Source organism: Polypterus senegalus, chromosome 4 (genome assembly GCF_016835505.1).
Source record: "Polypterus senegalus isolate Bchr_013 chromosome 4, ASM1683550v1, whole genome shotgun sequence".
Classification (NCBI taxonomy): domain Eukaryota; kingdom Metazoa; phylum Chordata; class Cladistia; order Polypteriformes; family Polypteridae; genus Polypterus; species Polypterus senegalus.
In genome coordinates, this window is record NC_053157.1 from 224,703,588 (window position 1) to 224,728,861 (window position 25,274).

General features: G+C 37.7%; 1 protein-coding gene across 3 annotated transcripts; it reads right to left on the reverse strand.

The window, feature by feature from the left end:
* Positions 1–2,906: 2,906 nt before the first annotated feature.
* Positions 2,907–25,224, reverse strand: LOC120528071 (calsequestrin-2-like). Of its 3 annotated transcripts, XM_039752066.1 has the most exons (4): positions 25,157–25,224; positions 24,501–24,599; positions 17,471–17,982; positions 3,475–3,554 (listed from the first exon to the last, which is right to left on the reverse strand). In XM_039752066.1, the coding sequence occupies exon 3, from the start codon at positions 17,964–17,966 to the stop codon at positions 17,472–17,474; it is 495 nt and encodes a 164-aa protein (XP_039608000.1). In that variant the 5' UTR covers positions 17,967–17,982; positions 24,501–24,599; positions 25,157–25,224; the 3' UTR covers positions 3,475–3,554; position 17,471. The 3 variants fall into 3 exon arrangements, with proteins under 3 accessions (XP_039607999.1, XP_039607998.1, XP_039608000.1); XM_039752065.1 differs by lacking the exons at positions 24,501–24,599; positions 25,157–25,224 and having other exon boundaries at positions 2,907–3,554; positions 17,471–17,554; XM_039752064.1 differs by lacking the exons at positions 17,471–17,982; positions 24,501–24,599; positions 25,157–25,224 and adding an exon at positions 4,991–5,078 and having other exon boundaries at positions 2,907–3,554.
* Positions 25,225–25,274: the final 50 nt, after the last annotated feature.

Consider the following 25,274-nt stretch of genomic DNA (forward strand, 5'->3'; position numbering starts at 1 on the left):
GTTTATATAAAAAACACTGCCATCCTGCACCTAAATAAACAATAAAATGTCATTGTCATTTGTCTATATACTGTATATCTATATATACATCTGTTTCTATAAATACTTACATATATCCATCTTTAATTATCCTTATGTTATTAGAGACGTATAAACAAAAGACCTGTGTGTGTATGGAGCAGTCCACTATGCTCACACTCAACCACAGCCACTAGATGGTGCTTACCTCACTTCAAACTTCAAAGGACAAGTGAAGCAAATGCAACCGCACAACAATGACATTGTGGTAATGACACAGATGAAGAGACACAATGTCAAAATGAAGCAAACGCCACAGCTTAACAACATGCAAGGAAACACCTCAGAAGTGGAAGGCAAGGCTTGAAGTTTTCACTAAAAACATTGTCTATCTGGAGGTATTTTCTTGAGACAAAGATCAATAGGACTCATATGCCAACTCATATGGAGTTAGCTGACACCATTATTATTATTATTATTACCTCTCCAAGTTCACAAATATAGTAAAACTGCTAGGGAGTCTTCAGCTTGTTTTTGTCCCGAAGACCACACACAGCTAGTAAGTAATAAATGATATATTTTATTAATTGCAACAAGCATGCTAGGGTTATTGAAAGTAAATTTATTGCCACATCTTGATTACGACAGAAATAGAAAGTGTTTAATATAGACTTTTGTCCATTTATGAACCTCGTTAATAAATTGTATAAATGTCTTCATATTTCGCAGCTGGAAAATGAAACAGAGATCCCTCACTCAACCTATTATTAATTTGGTGTCCTCCTTTGTGAACATCTTGTCAAGTGTTTTAATTAATTACTAGAATTGTCAAAGGCAAAAGTGATAATTAATTAAATGAGGAATCACACACCACTCTTTTCTAAAACGGGCAACACATTTAAGCCACAGGGACATGGATATGTGACTCTGTTGCTGTTTCTAGCACTTGGACTCACTACTGAAAATGTGTTTGCCTACAGGATTGTCTGTCTGATGTGTAAAAGAGAAAAATACTGTTTACAAAATATATAAGTTCAAGCGACCTCTCTCAAGGTAATTACGATACAGCAAACGTATCTGTAATTGAAGTCACACAGAATGTTTCTCTCCTTTAAGAACAGGTGATGCACAAGAGAACGTTACTTTGGATAAAGTGAATTTAATTATAATATGCATTGAATATTAAAATATTTACATGAGGTGAAAATGATTTTCAGGAAAACAATTCCCGTTATTGCATGTTGAGTTTAGAAACATTGTTCATCAGTTGTCAGGCCCACCATAAATTCCACTCATCCGTTCAAGCATCCATCCATTTTCTAGTCCACCTCTCTAATTTATGGTCACAAAGAGCCAGTGCCTATATCAGCAACATTACCCAGAAGGCAGCAACCAAGTCTGGACAAGATGACATTCCACCATATAAAATATAGTCATGCACATGTGCAAAGTGGAAAGTACAAACTTAGAATCACTAGTTAATCTAACAAAAACACAGGAGAACAGGAGCAGACAGATATATAAAAGCAGATATGGGGAAAATGTGCAAACTCCACGCAGAGAGTGACTGAGATTTGAACAAAGAGTGCCCTTCAGACAGTCAGAGACTTGTGTTTGCTTTAGAGTTCTCACATAGAAATGGAAACTGGTTTAAGCACTGAGATGCATTACTTTGTAATAGTGTAAACTTTGAGTAGGGCTATTTAATATTTAAGGCTCCAGATTTTGCACAGATTCTCTGTTTGTAAAGGGAAAGATAGTCAGCCATGATCCATCCATCCATTATCCAATCCGCTAAATCCTAACACAGGGACACGGGGGTCTGCTGCAGCCAATCCCAGCCAACACAGCGGGCAAGGCAGGAAACAAACCCTGGGCAGGGTGCCAGCAGTCCACAGGGCACACAACACACCCACACACCAAGTAAACACTAGGGACAATTTAGATTCACCAGTGCACCTAACCTGCATGTCTTTGGACTGTGGGAGGAAATCCACGCAGACATGGGGAGAACATGCAAACTCCATGCAGGGAGGACTCGGGAAGTGAACCCAGGTTTCCTCTGTGAGGCAGCAGTGCTAACACTGTGCCACCATGCCGCCCCAGCCATGATTTATTCTGATATTTTATCTCCGGTTGGTGCCCCCACAGGGTATCCCTGCTAGTATAAAATACATGGAAGAAAATTAGAAAAGCCAGTATTTCTTTACGAGGGTCATTTCTTCTTACCCAGTCCTTTAAGCTCCTGTCTGACTTTAGTGGTGTTGAGCCTAAAGGGTGGCCTGGTGTGGTGAGGATAACCTGAGTTTAAATTAAAATCCAGCTTACCTGCTTACCCATGGCTAGTAGATGTGAGGTTTCCCTGTTGAATGTGTCCATGCTGCTCCCCCACTTCAGACTTAGAAGGAGGAGCCTTAATCTGGTAGGAACCCAAGCACTTGAAGTTTGATGTTTGACCCTCATAGGTTCCATATGGTGGAAGTCCACACCTGACCACATAAACTGTTTTCCAATCTGCAGCCAGGTTGGGTTTTTCTCTTATTTGTAGTCCTTGAATACAGAGTCAGTCTGAATATTTTTTCAGCCCCATCCTTCTCCTGAGTGTATTATTGTACCAGTAGCAGTTAGGCAGGTTTTGATTTCTTTTGACAGATGTTACTCCAGCCGCCTGGGCTGCAAGAGTGAGCACGAAAAATCAAAAAAGAGACAGAAACAGAGTAGCAAAGAGAGAAAGGCAGACTACAACAGCCCTCCCTCACCACATTCCTGCCCCCCACCCCCCGCCCCACTCGATTTCCTCAAATGTGTTTATTTATTATTGTGGCTTCCTATGTGGATCTCAGAGGTCTGACTCAGCATGTAGAAAAACAAGAGAAAAACAACACACATTCACTGCCCACAGAATCTTTATTTTTTATATTTACAAGCAGATATTTAGTAGTCTTCATCCTCATCTTCACACCAATCTTCCTCCTCCTCATCATCATCTTCATCTTCACACGATGTCTCCTCCTCCTCCTCATCATCATCATCTTCATCATCATCATCTTCATCAGATTCAGAATTTAACTCATCAGGCTCTAAAATATCTAGAACCTTGATTCTTTTAGGGTCCCAAACGCAGTCCTCCTCCAGAAGACTATCTACCATTCCACAGGCAGGTGGCACCCAAGCCGTGTCATACCCATGCTTGTGCCAGGTCTTCTGCATTGGGTGGCCCTGCCTGTTAATCTTCTTAACCATTCCCACATTGACAAGGAGCTCAAGGACAACTCGGTTTTCAGGCTTCCCTTTTAGAGGGTACCTGAGAGCCTTCCTGGGGTCTCGGCTAACGTATACCCCTGCCCCTAACATACCCTTAGTGGATCGCTTGAAGCCCTTCTCCTTGATGATGTTGGCATTTTTCCTGCTAGTTCCATGGTACATCACATAGACTTTGTTATTCGTTGGCTTAGTGTTATTGTTTAGGTTGGTGGGAACATAATTACATGTGTGCCAGTGCCTGGACATGGTGCTAGTTTGAAATGAGCAGACCCCTATAATAAAGAATAAAATAAAGGGGGTTCACATGATGTCATAAAGTTACATGATGGCATAAAGGTTACACATATAAGAGTGGAGCAGAAACAGATCTCCTCTACAATAATTAAGTAGCGATCTGAGAAGGAGAGGTAATTTCCTGAGACTAAAACCTTGGGACCTGTGGGGGTATCTATCTATCTATCTATCTATCTATCTATCTATCTATCTATCTATCTATCTATCTATCTATCTATTATATAGTGACTTTCATATCTATCTATCATATAGCACCTTTATTTCTATCTATCTATCTATCTATCTATCTATCTATCTATCTATCTATCTATCTATCTATCTATCTATCTATTATATAGTGACTTTCATATCTATCTATCATATAGCACCTTTATTTCTATCTATCTATCTATCTATCTATCTATCTATCTATCTATCTATCTATCTATCTATCTATCTATCTATCTATCTATCTAATGCAGTGTATTTGCATTAGACGAGCACATCTGCCCGATGTCTCACACACAGCTGAGCTTTGAGCACTTGGTCCTTAGAGCTACTGTTTTTAAAATCTTCAGAATCTAAATGACAAGCCAGTTGTTTTCAGTTTGGTTCCTTTGTTAAATTTCGTAGGTTGAGCCCTGTGCAGCTGGGCACTCAAACACATTTTGTTCTTTCTCAGTTTCTGTTCGCTAAGACAGCCCCTCTCCATTTCCTTGCTAATACTTCCTGCCACGTAAAGAAGCCCTGGCCCAATGCCTGTGACTTTTTTCTTTGCGAGTATGACATTTGAAATTCAAAAAGCCCGCTTTCTGAAAACTGTCAAGTATCTCCACAGGGTTCAAAGCCTTTCCTTTTATTACTCATAGGCTTCCCCTCACTAGCTCTTTTATTTGAAGAAGTTAAATGTTTAAATTGGTATATTTTTTAAACATGACATAAAAATGTATACATATACATATAGCATGATTCAGGAAAGAAAACAATCCCTGTTCTTACTGAGATTCCGAATAAAAGTTTATTTTATTTCTACATAACTCAAAACTCACAAAATCTGTGGTTCCAGGCCTGCTCTTCATTTACTAACCCCTTGAGACAAATGGTAAAAAGAAAAATTCAATTACAGTACAGCATAGTCCTCAGCTGTAGTGTAGTGAAGCACATGTTAAGTAATGAAAGGTGAACTAAACAACAAAGACCGGCTAAGAGACCGAGTCTCGACAGTACCCAGACGTCATGGTCTAACACAGGCTTTTTGTTTTTATAACTTTTCCTGCTTATTTAATTTTTTGTGTTGCCAGCACCCGATTCCCTATTTTCACTTTCATTTGACTAACATTCACGTTGTACAATTTTCTGCCTGTGCTCATTTGAGCTCACATTTGTCTCTTTCCTTGAAGGTAAACAATAAGAGAAAAAGAGAAGAGCTACTTACCCTGAGAAGTGCCAAGTGCTAGTGTGCCAAAGTGGCGCGAAATTTAACCTAAAGTAGGACTTTGCTTGTACTTTGGGAAGTGACATGGGTGGAGCGTGCATGGAAAACTTAGCGGCACGCTGATTCATACAAACTCGCCTGATACACGCTATGATGTTTTTATGACAAATAGCCCTGGGCCAGAGTAAGACTCTGCATTGGCAAAGCTTTACTCTGTGTGCTTCTCAGCAGAAGTTAATAAAAGTGACTGAGCCGGGTTTAATTGCAATGTGTTTCTGAGAATTCAGACAGGCGTCTTCACAAATCATAAAAAAACAAGCAAAGACACCACCTGATTGCTGAATTTAGTGGTTCAGACACAATAATGAAACAAATAAGTTATGACGGATGTTTGCAGTGACCTTCAAAATAACACAATTTTAGATTGAAAAAGATTTACCTGGATAGTCTGAAATTAATAAACTGCAAGGGGACCAGTGTGAGTTTCACCAAATGTAGACTGCTTCTTGAAAAGTACATTGGAGACTTCAAGATCACAGAGAGACGGACAATTGTGACAATGAAGTGTGGTAGACACACGTGTGGTGAAGAGAGGAAGGATTTATGTGAGACTGAATTTGCAGTAAGATTTACTTTTCAAAGTAAAGCAAACTGTGCTTCATTCACACTGTTTGCCCATTTACTTTAATCTCATCTGCAGCCTTTTCTTTTTTGTTTTGCGTCCTCCTCCACTGTAACCTATAGTGTATTGTGAAAGAGCGAAAGCTTTAGATTCGTCAAAGTTTTCAATATCCGTTTCTGACGGTCCCCTAATGCCGAAAACATTGATACCTGTGTGTGTGTGTGTGTCACAGTTTCTTGGGGATTGTCTAGAGCTAAAATGGCTGGACAAAAGAATGCCAAACCTGAAATGAATCCCTGTTATGAGATAACGATGTGCTGATTAGTTTTGGGCCAAATTGTGCAAGAGAACGAGGTACTCCAGAGGAACCTTCAAATAATGTCATTTGGCAATTAATTCAGAATTCTTCTCATCAATTGCTATCGTAATAACCTATTTTATGATCAGAAAGATCAGCATCAGAGGGGTAGGTAAATAATTACTGAAATGTTATAGAATAGTTTGGGTAACTTGGTTCCTAGGGCGTAAAGCCTACTGACGCTCATGTCTGAACCTTTTTTTTATTCAAAAGCACTGGAAAATATTCTGGTGCAGCTCTTGGAAATGAGGAGTGGCTGCAGACCACTTCCCTGCTGCTAAAATCCATTAGACCTGGTATGTGGCCATCATCGAGCTACCGTGATGTGGCCATCTTTCAAGGTTCCTGGTTTAGATTGGTTTACGGTGTTTTTGCCTCTGACTCCAGATGAGTGGTACAGGACAGAACCTGTGGTGCAAATGTGCTGGCAGGCAGATGAAAATGTACAGAGTTGCATAAAAGGAGATGTGTGAGATCAAGTGCCATTGCAGGACAGCCTAGGAAGCAGACCGTTGCGTTGGGTATGCAGTATTTCTTGTCTTCCTCCACTAAACATTTTTTCAAAACCCAAAACCTCATGTTAGGGAGCTTCACAAATGAAAAATTGCATGCAAAACAAATTTTAATCTGAACCAAGTTAAATTAGTCCAGCATGGTATCATAGTAGTGCATCTGCCTTATAATAAAGAAACCGGCAATATCACAAACTAAATGTTTTTCTTTTGCTCATCACAACATGGCAGGAGTCGTAAATTGTCACACATTAAGAAATTTAAACTGGGATATGTTAAACGTTCCTGTAATCAGCTGGTAGCACTGTGAGCACTACTGCCAAAGGAGCTATCTCATACCTTATCATAGAAGGAGCTTGTATGAGGATGGAAAGGATGAAGATCCGGAGCGAGGATAAAAAATAAGGCCAGCCTCCACGTAACAAGGAATGTTCAGCCACTTCATAGGTTGAAAGAACCATCATATTTAATGGCAAGTTAGGGTGAGTTCAGGTACAGTGGCATTTTTGTTACTGTGATAAACTGGCTTAAATCTCATATTTCAGATGCTATGTAACTTCATCTTATACGATCAGATGGGGTGGAAAAGGTAGGAGGAGAATTATGTGAATAAGCAATTAAAAAAAAAAATGAGCACATTATAATTGAAGCTGAAACATGTGATGCAGACTTTGAAATACTGGCTGAATTTGTCCACATTACTGTCTAGGAGCATGTTGCATCATTTTTAAACTTGGCAACAAAAATCATTCTCTCCATTATGAATTCTCCAAACATGAGTCATTCTGAATGATGGTTTCTGTCACCAGGCAATATTGAGTGGAACAAACATCTACCAGCATGATCCTTTTGTAGACACAACAAGCTGGACCTGTCGTTTTCAAATGTTAATACCTTAAAATGTACAGCTGGACGGGTCTGACCATCTTAGTTCCACAAACAAGCCTGTTATTGTTAGCAGCAGCTCTCCAGAATTCAACCCAGAAGTTCAGAAGTTGTTTGTATACATATTGTGATACTAGAGGGCGCTGTCGGCCCTCTTGGTCGACAGACAGCAATCCAGGACATCAGGTAAAAGTATAAAAAGATGTTTTAATTCTTTTCCTTTCTGTAATAGTGCCTCTAAGCACCACAATCACCATATACAGGCAAGTATTAATAATCACAATGATAAGCACAATCACCAAACAATTCTCTCCTCCACACCTCCCAGCAAGCTCTGTCTTCTACCTCCCAACTCTGGCTCGCTTGCTGGGTTTACAGCAGTCCTTTATATAGTCCTTGACTCAGATCAGATGGAGAACTTTTCTTCAGCCTGGGAATACTTCGGGACTTCTGTCCCTGTGACTTTGGAGTACTTCTGGAGGAATGGAGGCAAAAGAGAGAGGAAGAAAAGTGAAAGCCAAGGGTTGCTGTGTGCTGTGTTGTGGTTGGGACTATGCTTGGCACTGTGGGAACGATTACTTGGGAGCGTTTTGTCCATGAAGAAGAGAAATAAAAGTCTTGTTTTGTGCAACACTAGTGCCTATGTCTGGTGTGTTTGAGTGTTTAGGGAGCTGTATGCCCCCGGTGGTCACAAGATATATATATATATATATATATATATATATATATATATATATATATATATATATATATATATATATATATATATATATATATATATATATATATATATATATATATATATATAGTAATGGACGTACACATGGGAGGCAGATAAAAGAACCAAAAGACGTTAATTCCATGCCAAGCCGGGGGTGGCGGGGTGCAGTAAACCTCTGTCTTTTATTCCTATAGACTAAAAATGGGAAATTCTGCCTGGACCCAATGACTTCGGTTCCGGTTCTTCTCCCGATGATGCCATTTCCTGTTTCAGCCTCAATTACATCACTTCCGGTTTTGACCACAATGACATCCAGCCCCTCTGACATTACTTCCATCAACCTGCCTTAAATACCAGTCAACTTCTGCTTGTGAACTCAGTTCTGTTTTGGACAACTGCACTACCAATTTTCATTTCTTTGCAGCCTTATTCAAGTATATGAGTGGCTGCCCCAAACCTTTTCCTGTGTCAAGGGGTTTCCTCTCACAATATATATCTATGTATATAGATATATATTTTTAAAAGTTTGTTCTATCTATCTATCTATCTATCTATCTATCTATCTATCTATCTATCTATCTATCTATCTATCTATCTATCTATCTATCTATCTATCTATCTATCTATCTATCTAAATGGGACTGAGCTAAATAAGGGAAGCATGGTGGCACAGTGGTTATGCTCCTTCCTAGCAGTAAAGAAACTGGGGTTCACATAACTGTTGCTTCCAGTGTGGTGCTGCATGTTCTTCCCATGTCTGTGTGGGTTTCTTTGAGCCCTGAAATTTCCTCCTACAATCCAAAGAGGTAGATTGCCATTGCTGAATTTGTCCCTGCTATGATGGTGTTCACCCTGTGATGAACAGGGTGGTTGCCTAATGGTTGCTGGGATAGGCTCAAGTTACCCCATGACTTTGCTCTGGATACGTAAGCAAGTTAGAAAAATGAATGGATGGAGGAAGTAAATAAGTACTCAATACAGAAAATACTAAAGGCGGCTGTCCCTCTTGGCTACCCAATGTAAAGCTCTAAACATGTTTTCTTCACTTGTCCTTCTTATTACTACCTCTACCTTAACAGTTATTTCGCTTCACTATTTACCAGATGAGGTACTCAACTGTATGCTCAGTGATGACCCTATTTGTACCTCAGCACAGGAGTCGCCTTGTAACAGTGTTACCTAATAACATATCTTTAAGGGTTTTACTTTTATGATATAGAGCAGTAATAATGAAGAATGTGATTGAGGGAAGATTTCTGGGGAAAGATCAGGAGCAAGAAAAATGATGCCAATGCTACACTATGTTCTGAAAGGAAGGATATATGGGCAGATAAGGAGGGTAGCTGAAGCCTATGCAAAATGAACACATTGTATCTGTCAAAAGAGTAATAATAATAATTTACTAGTATGTGCGTGAAGTTTTATCCTGTGTTGATCTGGCTCCCCAGTAAGGATTTGTTCTGGTTTTGTGCTCCATGCTTGTTGGAATAGGCTCTGGCTCTCCCGCAAAATTGCCCTGGATATGTGGGCCAAGAAAATGGATGTTGGATAATAATAATGGTAATGTTATTACTATAGTTATTAATATTATTGTTGTTGTAAGGGTTTTTGCTGCTCATTATGTGTTTTTTGCATCTGTGCTCACTAGAGACTTACAGAATAAAGCAATGATGAATGGGTACTACTGTGGTTAGCACTGTAACTTTTAGGATCCAGCATTATGTGTTCCTCTACCCAAAAAGTTGTGTGTGTGGAGTTTGCCTATTGTCCTCAAGTCTGTGTGGGTTTTCCTCTGGACACTCCAGCTCCCCTTCCATATCCACAAGTACATGCAGAGTCTAGAGATGCTTCCTTGGGGACACCCTGATTATCTGTCTCTCTTTCTCAGGGAAATAACTGAGAGATGTGGGGGCAATGGTGATCTCTGAGCCCTTAAAGTTCAACAGGCAATTCCAGTTCGCTAGGCCTCACACTTGATGATGGGGCTTTAAAAGGTTTGGTTTACCTGCTGTAGGTCTGAAGCCCTTGTTATAGTATATTATGCATCCATAACTCTACTTAAGCCTAGACCAATTTATTATTAAAAGGTTTTGTCTTATATATCAAAGTACAAGGCAAAAGGCACTAATACAAGGTAAATGCTGACAATACAAATATAATGCTTAAGCTCATTGCCTCCTTAACATAATTGCTTCTTAATGGTAGTTAAAGTAAATTAAAAAAAGAAAGGTAACAATTTTCTAATAACTGAGTAGCATGGATACAGGTGTTTCTCTTCTTTTCTGTCTTCAGGACGTGTTGTTCTAATTTCTTATGAAACCTATCTTGTTATTACCTTGTTAAAAACTCCCCTTTAAGCACTTCCATTGTATTAAACATAAATTTCACTCTAGACTGATATGATTCTTTTCTTTTTCTGTTTTGTTTTTAATAACACATATTAGAACAATATAGGCGAGAACAGGCCATTCTGCCCATCAAAGCTGCCAGTCCTATCCACTTAATACTTCTAAAAAACATCAAGCTGAGTTTTAAAAGTCTCTAATGTCATATTGTCTACTACACTACTTGGTCACTTATTCCATATCTCTGTGGTCTTCTGTGTAAAGAGAACTTCATAATGTTTGTGCAACATTTACCCTTGACAAGGTTTGAACTGTGTCCCTGTGTTCAAAATGAACTCATTTTAAAATAACAGTCTCGATCCACTGGACTAATACCCTTTATAATTTTAAACAATTCAATCAGGTGTCCTCTTAATTTTCTTTTGCTTAAACTGTAAAGGCTCAGCTCTTTTATTCTTTCCTCATAACTCATCCCCTGTAGCCCTGAATCAGCCTAGTCGCTCTTCTCTGGACCGTTTCCAGTGCTTCTATGTCCTTTTTGTAGCCCGGAGACCAAAACTGCACACAGTTTTCCAGATGAGGTCTCACCAGTGCGTTATAAAGCTTGAGCAGAACCTCCTGTGACTTGTACTCCACACATCAAGGCGCTATATAACCTAACATTCTGTTAGCCTTCTTATTGGCTTATGAACACTCAGAGGCGTAGTTAGGGTTTTCAGCACTTGGGGACACCTGAAGATTTTGCGCCCCCTCCAGTTTGCCAAAATGCAATGGGGAACATCAATTCTGCGCCCCCTGGATGCTGTGCCCGGGGACAGATTCCCCCCTTGCCCCCCCCTCCCCAGCTACGCCACTGTGAACACTGTCTGTCAGTTGATAATGTCCAGTACACTCATACTCTTAAATCCTTCTCATAAGATGTATGTTTGATTTTCAGACATCCCATTGCATATTCAAACCTAATATTTTTACTTTGTACATGTAATACTTTACATTTACTTACATTAAATTTCACCTGACCAAGGCTGTATTCTGTCAAAGTCCCTCTGTAATGATTCAACATTTGCCCAGGGGCCCCAGGAGCATAGTGGCCCCATGCTAATCTATGTACAGTGGAACCTCAGTTCACGACCATAATTCATTCCAAAACTCTGGTTGTAAACCGATTTGGTCGTGAGCCAAAGTAATTTCCCCCATAGGATTGTATGTAAATACGATGAATCCGTTCCAGACCATACAAACTGTATGTAAATATATATTTTTTTAAGTTTTTAAGCACAAATATAGTTAATCAAACCATAGAATGCACAGCGTAATAGTAAACTAAATGTAAAACATTGAATAACACTGAAAACCTTGAACAACAGAAAACTAACACTGCAATATTTCACGCTATAGCGCTACCAACTGCTGGCTAAAAGCACTTTTTTTAATGAGTTTTAAGCACAGGGAAAAAAATGAACATTTGAAAAAATCCATAATTTAATAAACCACCAAGAAAAACAACTGCAACAATGCATGCTACAAACTGATCACTGGAAACAGAAGTGAAAACAAAACAAGCCCAGTGCATTCTTTAACTGACTTCCTACCTTAATGCGTTCAGCTCTCTCGTGCTGCCTGTGTGTGTGTGTGTGTCGCTCTCTCTCACGCTGCCTATGTGTGTGTCGCTCTCTCTTGCGCTGCCTGTGTGTGCGCATCTCTCTTGTGCTGCCTCTGTGTGTGTGTGTGTGTTGTTCTCTCTCGCGCTGCCTCTGTGTGTGTCACTCTTTCTTGCACTGCCTGTGTGCGCGCGTCTCTCTTGTACTGCCTCTGTGTGTGTGTGTGTCGCTCTCTCTCGCGCTGCGTGTGTGTGTGTGTCGCGCTCTCTTGCTCTCTCTCTCTTGCTCGCTGCACAGGAAATGAACCGGAAGAGACTGAACATGTACAAACCGAAAGGGAAGCTGGCTTGTTTGTATACCGAGTGTGTGGTCGTGAACTGAGGCAAAAGTTTGGCAAACTTTTTGGTCATAAACTGAGTTGTACATGTACCGAGACATTCGTGAACTGAGGTTCCACTGTATATTGTGACTTGCTGTAGGGTAAATAATACAGTATAGCGTTATTTGGACTACATGCATTTCATGTGTGTTCCGTGTCTACAAAGATCTAGGTAAGTGTAGGATGAAAGGAAATGCAAGAACACATACCTAAAGCAGAAACTTTTTCCATGTTATGCTAATAATAATGTGAAGTGTATAATGTGTCAAGACTTTAGTCCAAATATCAAATAAACACATGCGCTTTTATCCAAGAATATAACCAAAGAAAAAAAAAATCATTTGACTTACATGTGGCAGGTCAATGAGTTAAAAACCCAAGCTCTGATGTCAATCGACAGGGAGTTTGTACATGTTCTTGAATGGTGCAGAGGTAAGAACTGCTGCCTTATAACCCAAAGGTCCTGAGTTCGAAACCAGGTGCTCTGCATTTTGAGGATTAAGCTGCTATTATTATTATTACTATAATGTAATAAAAACATACATTTCATTTGAGTCTGTAAAGTTGGCTACTTGAAAAACTGTTTTTTTTATTATTTAGTTTTATTCTCTCAGTGACGTTCACATGGAACAACGAACTTGCCTTTCCCTCTCTGAGTTGATGTCATTTATTTCCATTCTTTCCACAAGATCAGCAATGACCACAGAGGGTGCTGAAGCTGATACCTGCTCAGAACTAACAATCAAAGATACAATGTCCCGTGACCGCTATCAGACTGGACAAAGGCAGAGCCGTAACAACGGATAGCTTCTTCATAGTGCTTTCTCTGGTTAATAGACTGCTGCATAACAATGCAACTCTACTTGGCACCATAAAGTAAAATGGGACTTCCACCTGCAGTTATAGTCACTTTAGTACACAAGCAATTTGCCACGCTAGTGTTTAGATCTGACAGCGCCGTGCTGGCGGTGTATGCGCCCAAAAAGAAGAAGCCTTTGATTTCAGTTTGTAACAGGCGGTGTGAAGTTTTGCTATCTATAAAAGATATAAAAGACACACAAAGGCTGGTGAATCATGTCTTCTGGGTATCTTGTTGACACCTGAATTTTTTGTTTTTCAGTTTTATTCTTGAATAAAAGCTCTTTGTTATACTTTTGTGAAAGTGTTTATTTATAGTCCAGTAACCACTTGAATGAGATCAAATCTATTTCTGCCTTTCTCGCGCACGCTTACACACAAATTCATACATGAAAACATCACTATTTAAAAACACTATGCCATGGAATACAGGCAAGATCAAAAAAACCTATTCAAATGATAATGTTCATTTTTCATTTTAAAACACTGATTTTGTTGGAAGTACCAATGCAATAAATATGTTTAATTTTATCGACTATTTACATTTTTATTCCTGTCAGTGGTTGTGTAGGTAGGGGCCCCAGTGCACTGCTTTGCCCAGGGTTCTATAATGCTGTTAAGACCACCCTACTCTTCACAATTCTAATAGGGTTCCCCACGCCATAACCCTCCTGCCTCTGAGCCAATTTTGCACCTAAAACATTTGATTCAAATATATGTTTCTTTGTATGCTTAGTATTTCCTTATTTCTAATTTTATTTTCCACTAAAACTATCAAAGGTTTCATGCTTACTAGCATCTTAAAAATCATTTTTAATTGTCTAATTGACTAACTCTGTTGTTTAATAACTTTGCCTATTGTTTCGAACAAACTTTTGAGTGGTCACCAGCTCTTTTTCAGTTCTTAAATCATCCATCATAATAGTTAAGTTTTCACATGTCAGTTTTTTTTTTTTTGATTTTTGAGCAACTCCAATCATTTCTGATCTGAATGGCTTTTTTAGGCTAAGCTTTTGTTAATGAGCCAGGAAGACCAGTTTTCTTTACAACATGTTAGACTAACTGGCAACCTCTAAATCTGCACCTTCTGGGTACATGCAGTAAACCCTGTGATGAACCAGTGTCCTCCTGTCTTGTGCCAAATACTGCTGGGAAAGTCTCCAGCTTCCCCTGATCTTGAAGTGGATTAAGCAGGCTTAAGAATGATGATAGTTTGCATAAATATACCTTGACACTTAGACCTAAGATGAGCTCAATAAGTTATGAATTATTAACATAAGGCCTAATATAAACACCAGTGTAGATTCTGCTAGGTGTGTGGATTTGAGAAGGATCTGAGGAATGTGTCTCATCTGCAAGTTTACAGTTGTAATGAAGAATAAGTTTCACTTCCTGAAACTGCACTGTTGGAGCAATTCAACAAGGTTTTTAGATGATTGGTGGAGCATCTGTGGTCCAAGTGTGGCTGACCGATTAGAAGCCAATCTATTGTGCCATATCTTTTTAATGGAGGCCTTATTGCTGCTTTCTAGTTAACATTTTCATTGTTTTTATCAGTACCAAGAAGTCTAGACCTTCTAATAACTTCAACTCAAGTGTCAATTCTCTCTTCACAAGCCCTCTCTTTAGAATGCAGTTTCTGGGTTTGATCTAATAAGGTTGATCAATCATATGCAAAACTGTATTCAGGGATGTCTCCATGATGCACAACTATAAGCACTTGGTCAGTAAACAAAGAGCAATAACTGAATAATTGGCAATCTTAATGGACAACATTTTTTAACCAATTATCAAGTAAAAGGTTGGCCTTATGTACACCCAATGTCAAAACCTCAAATCCCTCCTTTATAACCCATTGAAAGCACTAGATCTTTTTTCTGGACGTGGCTGTAACACTTGTCCATAGCAAGATCACTGTTGCATAAGGTGTAGCTGCAACAAAAGCTGCAGTGATCCCTTTTACTCTGAAGGGCTATCTGGTGCTAGACTGTAACAATGAAAGCCCTGTCTGTAATGGAGGTGGACAAGAGTGCTACAAGACCAAACCTTGCTAGAGTAAAATAAGGTGCAGAAGCAAGAGAGACCTGCATGAAGCCACATGTTTGTTGTGCTAACAGTGGGAATCGAATGATCACTGCAAATGAGGATCACTGTGTATGAAACCTCAGAGAAAACTGCAGTATTGCCCCCAACAAAAAGGTGAAACCAAACTGAAGTAAGAGATGAGCTCCTAAACAAAGAAAAAGAGTGCTTGACATCCTTCCATGAGTGCCAGAGAAAGCTTACCCAGAAGTAGCAGAACAAATCATTGCCTACACCCAGATTCAAGAAGAACCAAACCATAAGTACACAAACTTTGATTCCAAGAGCTATTGATTCTAACTTAGTAGTTAGGATAAAGTCAGCTAATATATTATGGTTATTGGTACCAGTGTAACTGAACAGTAATGACTTGTGTGAAGGATATATTTTTAGCCATTGTAAATTTCTTTTCGTACATTCAGTTGGAAAGTTCAGAGCACTTTCACAAATCACACAAACACACACAGGGAATTTGTGTGTGGGAAGGAGCTAAACCAGTACAACCTAGTTTGTGAACAAATCAATACCATCATCACTGTGCAAATGTAAAAAAAGTAATAACAAGCTAAAAGACTTATCCATCTTGAACACAATAATTCAAAGATCATCATTCATATGTTGTGTGCCTTTTTGTACATGAGAGGAAAGATCAAACTAAGCTAGCATAAATTAATGTGTCCTTTTTTATTGTCCCTCATATATATATATATATATATATATATATATATATATATATATATATATATATATATATATATATATATATATATATATATATATATATATATATACACACAGGATTGGGCAAAAGTAGGTTTACACTTGTTCATATTAGAAAAGACATGCAGGTTATGATTATTACTATAGCTTTATAAACTAAATAGCTTTATGAACTTTATTAACTCAAAACAATGGCACAGAGGCACAAATAAATAATACAATAACTAATAAATAATAATACAACCCTTGAATAGATATATATAGTTGCACACTCCTTTGAATTGGCATGTATGAAAAACTCATTCAACAACAGATTCCAACACAAAGAGTTTATTCAGAAATTCCAATATCTCCAGCAAGCAGTAATTCTTTTGTTATCATCATTATGGTTTGGTTGTGGCACTTTAGCCCTACCCGTCCCATAGAATGCAACCCAATAGCCTGCCAAAATACATGCACCCCAATTTGCTACTGCCACCAGCACTACAAACATGTTGTTCACAACGCCCTCTCTCTCTCTCTATATATATATATATATATTGTGTGCCATAAACGATGATCAGGTATCCTGCCTGGAAGGTCATAATGAAAGGATATCATAGTTGGAGATGCAACCTGGCCATGATGGTTTTGAATTCTTATACCAGATATTGGGTCTTATGCACTTATATATACACTTACTGTATATGCTCTTACATGTATCCATCTTCTGTTATCATTATGTTCAATCATTTGTATTTGGCTTATTGCAACAAGTGTGTTTGGGTTATAAAGTCTATCACCACATCTGAACCACAAACAGAGAATGTGAAAATTATTTAATGTAGTCTTTGGCTAATTTATGAACTTTTTTCATACATAAATGGTAAACAGTAAATCTCTTCATAGTTCTAGCATTCTGTCAGGAAAGTGAAACAGATGCCTACATTATACCCACCAATAGCAGCTAGAGGTCCATACTTTTCTCTCAGGATCTTAGACAGTGAAGCCTTTGCTAATGTGAACCACATGGAACTGGAGTTGACATCTGACATTAAAACCCAGTTACTTGAGGACCCAATGGTTATGTTTACAGCTTGTGATGTCAGATTAACTATGAGAAAGAATGAGTGAGACATAGTGGCATGGCATGAAGATAAAGTCAGCAGAGGGAGGGATTGATTCAGGAATACTGTGCTACTTTAATTGCCTTCTGAAAGGCCTTCCTGTGCAAAGAACGAAATGTGCACTGTGATTTCATTATTTATTTATTTTTATGTGTATTTCATCATTTCAGCATCACATGTTCACATTTATCATCATCATATTGGTCATTTAGCTAGAAATCTAGACTTTCCAGAGAACTTAATTTGTTTCTTTATTTTAGATATGTATAAAAAATATTTAGTAGTTTTCACCTTAATCTTCATAACATTCTTCTTCTTCATCATCATCATCTTCTTCATCATCAGTTAACACAGGATCTAGAATTGCTGTAACCCGAATTCTTCTGGGGTCCCAGACACAGTCTTCTTCCCGACCGCTGCGCACCATTCCACATTTGGGTGGCACCCAGGCAGTGTCATACCCATAATTGTGCCATGTCTTTTGCAATGGGTGATCCTGCTTGTTAATCTTCTTGACCCGGCCTACATTGACAAGAAGTTCAAGGACAGCTCGATTTTCGGGCCTGGAGCGTATAGGATACCTGCTGGCTTTATGGATGTCCCGGCTAACATATACTCCAGGACCTAGCATGCCATCATTGGAGCGCTGGAAGCCATACTTCTTGATGATCTTGGCTTTCCTTCTTGTGGTTCCGTGGTACATCACATAGACTTGGCCATTCTGTGGCTTGGTGTTGTATTCAAGTGTAGTTGGGTCACCATTAGAGGAGTCAAAGAAGCAAGCCATAATGAAGGATCTTACACTAAAAAAGAAACAGAGAAATGAAGTGAATTACTGTAAAGTGTAAAACCAGCAGAACTTAAATTAAGAACACATCGGAATAGCAAACAACCATAACACAGTGTCATTTCTGGTGTAAAGATGGTTGGATCTTCAACACGGCTCTTCATCAATGCAATTGCAGTTACTAAATTAAACCTTTGGTTATTTAGTGTTGGTTTCATTATTTTCTGTATTGATTTAGAGGCATATTATTTGTTGTTAGTACTTTTATGCCAAGTTATTTGACCGATGAAAAGAGTTTTCCTCTGAGGAAGAGGACAGAGAAGAAAGAGAAAAAATGAAAGAATAATATAAAAGGTAAATGCTGAGAAGATGATCTTTTTTATTTTATATTTTTGTCTTATCTTATCTCTAATTCCAGCAAGGGAACATAAGTGTGCAAAGTCAAACTAATCCCTGAGTGTGAGAGTGAAATAGCAAGAGAAGCATGGAAGCCACAAATGTTTCATCAGAGATTTTTAGATGTTTTCTTCCAGAAGAATGAGAAGAATGGAGATGCTGGAACTCCCAAGCATAGGTTGTTCCTCCAAGAACTAGAGAAAGAAAAATTAGATGGCTTGGCTGAAGATAAAAAAAAATAAGTCAAAGTGAGACATTATGCAGGTGTATTACTGTTGGTACAAAGGAGCCACCATAGTGTTTCTTGATACACTTCTGCTGAATAATTTGTTGACTGAAAGTCCTCAGTGTTATTAGTGTGTCAGAGAGGGGATGTGTAGCATTGTTCATAATGGCACTCAGTTTTTACTTCTTTCTCTCCTTTTCTATGACCAGAGGCACCAGGGGTCCAGAGTGTGTCCTATAACTGAACCTGCCCTTTTAATTAGCTTGTTGATTTTGTTGGCCTCTGTTGAAGTGATGTTACCAGCCCAGGACACCACACTGGTCATCACAAAGATGTGAAGGATGTCATCATCCATATTAATGGACCACAGCCTCCTAAGAAAGAAAAGTCTGCTCTGCCTTGCATTATGAGACCAGTCCAAAATGTACAGGCAGAAATGAGTGTGAACTTGACATCATTCTAGAGAGAAGACACTAATAATAGTGCTAATAATGTGAACAACTCAGGGTAACTAGTAAATGGCTTGTTATTATCATTTGATAGATAGATAGATAGATAGATAGATAGATAGATAGATAGATAGATAGATAGATAGATAGATAGATAGATAGATAGATAGATAGATACCATCGGGTAGAGGGATCCTTTCATTGGATTGATACTGATGGCTGAGGTCTCCAGGACTCTGAACAAATCCAAATTGTACTATGTGATATCATCTACTGTTAAATTCTGCTCTGTACTTGTAATATTTCTTATTTTATTATTATACTGTATTAAGGATTACTTGTGTTTTGTTCTGTGTATTGTATTGTATTTACCCCCTTTTTTTTTGATACCCAAGGTACGATGACAATATTATTTTTAAGATGAAATGCAGCAAGATATGTTTATTACATTATATAGATAAAATGTTAACATCTAAATAATCTATATTGTTAATAATTAAACATGTGAGGAGACGGTGTTACAGCGCTAGCGACGAGCTGGTCCTGATGGCTGCCCTGCTGAATTTTATAAAAAAAATTTCAATTAAGTTAGCTCCCCTCTTATTAGCAACATTAATAGAAGCCACAGACAAACAAATTCTACCTCAAACTTTTCGCCAAGCATTAATTACCGTTTTTCCTAAGAAATATAAGGATTTATTACAATGTGCATCATACAGACCAATCTCACTTCTGAATAATGCTGTTAAGATACTCTCCAAAGCCTTAGCTGGAAGGATTGAGAAAGTGCTTCCTTCGGTAATATAACAAGACCAAACTGGATTTATTAAAGGTAGACATTTGGCTTCCAATCTTCAACGCCTATTTAATGTAATATATTTACCCATAAAGACTAATACTCCGGAGATCATATTATCTTTGGATACAGAAAAAGCATTTGATAATGGTTGATGTGGTTACTTCTTCATCACTTTCCATAAATTTGGGTTTGGCTAGAATATCTGTGCATGGATCAAACTACTGCATACCAGTCCAGAAGCTTCAGTTTATACTAACAATACTATTTCAGACTACTTCAAACAAATACGTGGTACTAGATAAGGAAGCCCCCCGCCACAACTGCTATTTGCAATTACCATTGAGCCATTGGCTGTTCAGTTTCAAAATGCATCAATAATAAAGGGGATTTTCAGAGAAAACCTTTTACAGAAAATAGCACTATATTCAAATGATATGGTACTGTATACATCAGTCCCACAAAATGTTGTGCTTGCAGCCCTAACGGTACTAGCAGAAAAGATATTTGGCCTCGAAATTAATTTGAACGAAAGGGTGCTGTTTCCAGTGAATTCTCAAGCACACAATATTAGATTGGACACCTTCCCTTTTATCACTGCAGAACAGTTAAAATACCTAAAGGTAAACATCACAAGTAAATATAAAGCTCTTTTCTGAACAGAATATTGCTGTTTGCTTGGAAAAAAATTAAACAAGATGCGCATAGATGGTCTACCCTTCATCTTACTTTAGAATTAACACTGTCAAGATGAATATCCTCCTTAAGCTTCAGGTTTCTATTTCAGAACATCCCAATATACATTAACAAATCCTTTTTTAAGAAATTACATCAAATCATAACTTCATTTATTTGGAATTTGAAAAATCCACACATCCAATAGGTGACCCTACAATGACCTAAATCAGAAGGCCGCATGGCTGTACCTAACTTTCACTTTTATTACTGGGCAGCAAACATACAAGCTATAAAAACCTGGACATTGACACAAAGAGATGACCACACACTAGCATGGTCTGCAATGGAAATGAAATCCTGTAGTACTTCTTTATGTTCCTTGCTTTGTGCACCAGTAAATACAAGGTATTGTCAATATACTAACAACCCAATTGTCCTTCATTCACTCAGATTATGGAACCAATGTAGGAGAATAGAGGATATTTTATCTGTGACACCTCTACATGATAACTATCATTTTTCACCCTCTCGAACTTACAGTTTTTAATGTTTGGAAAATGTACGGTATTAAATCATTTAGAGATTTGTATATAAATAATATCCTTATATCCTATGGACAATTACACTTCAAATTTAGTCTCCCACTAACACAGTTTTTCCACTATCTCCAAATTAGAAAGTTTGCTAAACCCAATTTTCCTCACCTCCCACCTATTTCTATTCCAGAAAAGATATTGATCAGTCTTAAAGACTCAGACAGCATCTCTATAATACATAAAAACATTTTAAAGTCTCTTCCTTTTAAAGATCCCAGAGTACAGTGGGTAAAGGATCTCTTACTGATCATTTCAGAAACAGAGCGGAAGGCCACACACAGAATTCACTCTAGCTCCATATGTGCAAAGCATTTAATTATTCAACTTAATATCTTTTATCAAGCACATCTATCTCACTTTAAATTGTCCAAAATGTTTCCAGGGCAAGATCCAACCTGCGAACATTGCAATCGAGCTCCAGCATCACTGGGCCATATGTTTTGGGCATGCACCAAATTAACATCATTCTGAACAAAAATTTTAAGACAACCTTAGTGTCACAAACCCTCCTAATCAGTGGCGGCTCATAGCTAAAATTAGTGGGGGTGCTGCTCCAGAAGATTTTTAGCCTTTGTTTTAAAATTGTGTAAAAGGAAACAAACATGTATAAAAAGAAAATTTATTCAGAAACTTGATAAAATCCTAAAAGAACAAAATCAAACATTTTTTACTTACTATAACCTAAATTGTTACAGTTCAAGCTTGATCTATTCATTTAAAAATGAAATCCATTCTTCTTGTTTTAATTTGCACGAAAAGATCAATAATTTTCTCCTTGATCTCTGGATGACAACTGAGGAAAATGTTCTCCATTGAAAGCACTGCAAGTGCATTTTATCTTTCTGAATTCATGGTGCTTTAAGCACAACACACATGGAGTAAAAAAAAAAAACACTACCTTCCACCAGCACGCCAGGGTCGGCACTGCGGGAGCAACAGTGCTCTCTCTCCCTCAGCTTCCTATGTGTGCATGCGCACAACAGCCAAACACCACGCCGCTTAAACTGTGAAGCGCACAGTTCCATTCAAAGATTTTTTTTATCTTTTTCATAAACTGGGGGATGGCTACTGAAATTAAGCTTAAGGACTATATATTGTACAAGTATAAAGAAAGAATTAAAGAAAAAAGGACTCATTATATTAAATGTTATAGATAATATCAAGTGGAAATAGGGGGTGCTGCAGTTCCACAGTGCCTATACGCGAGCCGCCAATGCTCCTAATGCACTAACAGCTGTGTTTGGTGGACTCCCGGAGGGGCTTAAAGTGGAGAAGGACACAAACTGTGATTGCCTTTACTTCACTATTAGCAGGTAGACTTGTCTTGCTCAACTGGAAGAATCCTAACCCACTGTTAAGTCAGTGGGAAACTGATGTTATGTACTATTTGAAACTGGAAAAAATCAAATTCTCACTTAGAGGATCTGTGCAAAACTTTTAAACCTTGGCAGGATCTAATCAATAACATTTTAGAATAAGCATTTATATTGGGGGGAAAAGACTCCTTTCTCTCTTTACTACTCTCAACAGTTTTACTTGGGCTGTTGGGTTGAGGACGATTTGAATTTAGTTTTAAGTTTGACTTGATTGTATGGAATGTTATATGCTTTTAATAAATTCAATAAAAGATAAAAACTAACAAATTATCTAATAATAATCCATCCTTCCATCCATTTTCCAACCTGCTGAATCCGAACACAGGGTCACGGGGGTCTGCTGGAGCCAATCCCAGCCAACACAGGGCACAAGGCAGGAACCAATCCTGGGCAGGGTGCCAACCCACCGCAGTCTAATACTAATAAAAACAATAATAAAACATATTTAAAAAGTAATGAAATATATATTTTGAAAAACATTTTAAATATTTATTTGACCTATTTTAATATATAAAGGTTAATTTCCAATCATTATGCATAAATGAAAAAAAAGTTACAAAATGAAAGTAAAAAACTAAAGCTCCACTTGCTATATAAAAACTATAAAAATGAGGCAGTAAATGTCCAGCTTAATAAACAAAACTATGGTCAAATGCCCAAGTAGGCGAAGAATACAACTAGCTGGCGAGCTGCTAGAGTAAATAAATCACTAAGGTGGTCCCAATGTCAAAAAAACTTTTAGTCCCCAGTGGTAGTTTCCAATATACTTTAACAAACATATTTTCAACCATATGGTATATAAGATATGCAATATACTGTGTGCCTCTACACCTGTGATCCTGCCAGAGCATCTATCTATCTATCTATCTATCTATCTATCTATCTATCTATCTATCTATCTATCTATCTATCTATCTATCTATCTATCTATCTGGCAAATGTAAACCCCATTCTTCTGTGTGAATTCGCTTTATTTTCAACTCCCAATATCTCACTAGAAGTCATTTAGTTTAGTAGCTGTGTGCAGGCTTGAAAGGAATGTGTAAGTTTAATTTTTTTTGGGGGTGCACTATATTAATCCCTGGGGGGAAATTATCTTTTCGTCCAATTTTTGGTTTATTGTGTTGATATCAATAGTGATAATAATTTTGGTCTCATCTGATATAGAATCTTTTTATTATAAGTAAATTAACCCTTGTAAGGAAGTTGTGTGTATGCTTCCACTAAAGTTTTTTATTTAATTCTCTAGGTATCTTTGCACAAATGTTATTCTCTACTATTCTTAACTTCAAATTCTGCTCCTATACATTGTTTCAACTTTTAAGAAACATTTTTGTGCTGCAGGCTTAATGTGTTTTAATATACATTTTAAGCAAAAGGTTCATTTTTGTTTCTGGAAGTGAGTAAATATGCTGTCAGGCTAAAATTTTAAGTTTGAGTATGCTTGGAATATTAGATCAAATTTTCTTTAGAAAGCCAATTCAAACATATTACAAGAAAGTTGTACAGTCTCATGCATCATCTCAAAATACAAAATAAAACTACTACTGAAAAACTCTTTCCATACAATTTGGAAAGACTGAGCTACTCTTATCATACTTTGTCTGTTATCATCTAATTTTGTCAATGCATGTACGTCTGTTTATCTTTGAAAGTCCTCTAAAGTACAACAGACTGGATATGCTGTCTGCCTAAATGTGTGTAAATTCTAACGCTGATGATAAAACAAATCGTAGAATCACTTAAATAAAAAGACAGGAGAATATGACTTACTAGTCAAGAGAAGAGAATTATTTGGAAAAGAATATTTAGAAATGTTAACTTTGAATAAAACTTACACACCAATTACTGGGCTGTTAACAAAACTCTGCAGACAAGGACCTCACTTTTTACTTGTACTGCACCAGCACTCAGTTTAGAAAGTGTGCTGTCATAACTGGATTTGGTGCAGAATACAGAATGTATATATAAAGTAAGATGCATACTGAATATAAGCAGTTTCAAAAAGCCCTCTTACCTAAGTTTTAAAAGGATATTTTCTTTTTCACAGAATCTTAATTTTTCAATTGGATCTTGTCTTGTTTTTTCTTTGTTTTTTTGCAACAGGCTCTGCTCTCTGCATGAAGTAAAGAAACAGTAACATTTAGATGATCTGTATAGAAAGACAGACAGATAGAATTGAAAGGCATTATACGATAGATAGATAGATAGATAGATAGATAGATAGATAGATAGATAGATAGATAGATAGATAGATAGATAGATCTTTACAGTCCCAACAGAGAAATCATGCATATAGTTGATATACACAAAAAGACAGTGAAGAGTTATAGAGGGGTCCTGGCACACAGAGCTGCCTTTCCCGTTCTTCTCATGGTTTCCTTTTCAGGCTGGTTTATTTTTAAATATTGTTCTTTCATATTGGATTTAGACAAATTCTTGCCAGCTGATGAAAAGATTGCCGAGTGACTATTTTTAAACATCTGGTTGGAAATCAAGCTCTTTTGGTCACTGAGTCAAAAGACTTATTGGTTTATCACACACTTCTTCATTTTATCTTCTCTTTCACTTAATAAATGTCCCTGCTAGACACTTTCCAGTGCTGATGATGAAACAATTAGTGAAAAATAATTGTTAACTGCACAAAAAGAGAAGAGGAAAAGAGCAGCCTACCTTGAGAAATGCCAAGTGCCAAACTAGTGAGAGGGCACCGTTCTTTTTGTAGGGTGTGATTTTGCTTCAAGACATAAAGCAGACAGACAATGTAACCTCATTAGAAAGTCCCCAGTGC

Excerpts from the sequence above, each read along its gene's own strand:
- LOC120528071 (XM_039752065.1), bottom strand. The coding sequence starts at position 3,528 with ATGTCCAGGCACTGGCACACATGTAATTATGTTCCCACCAACCTAAAC.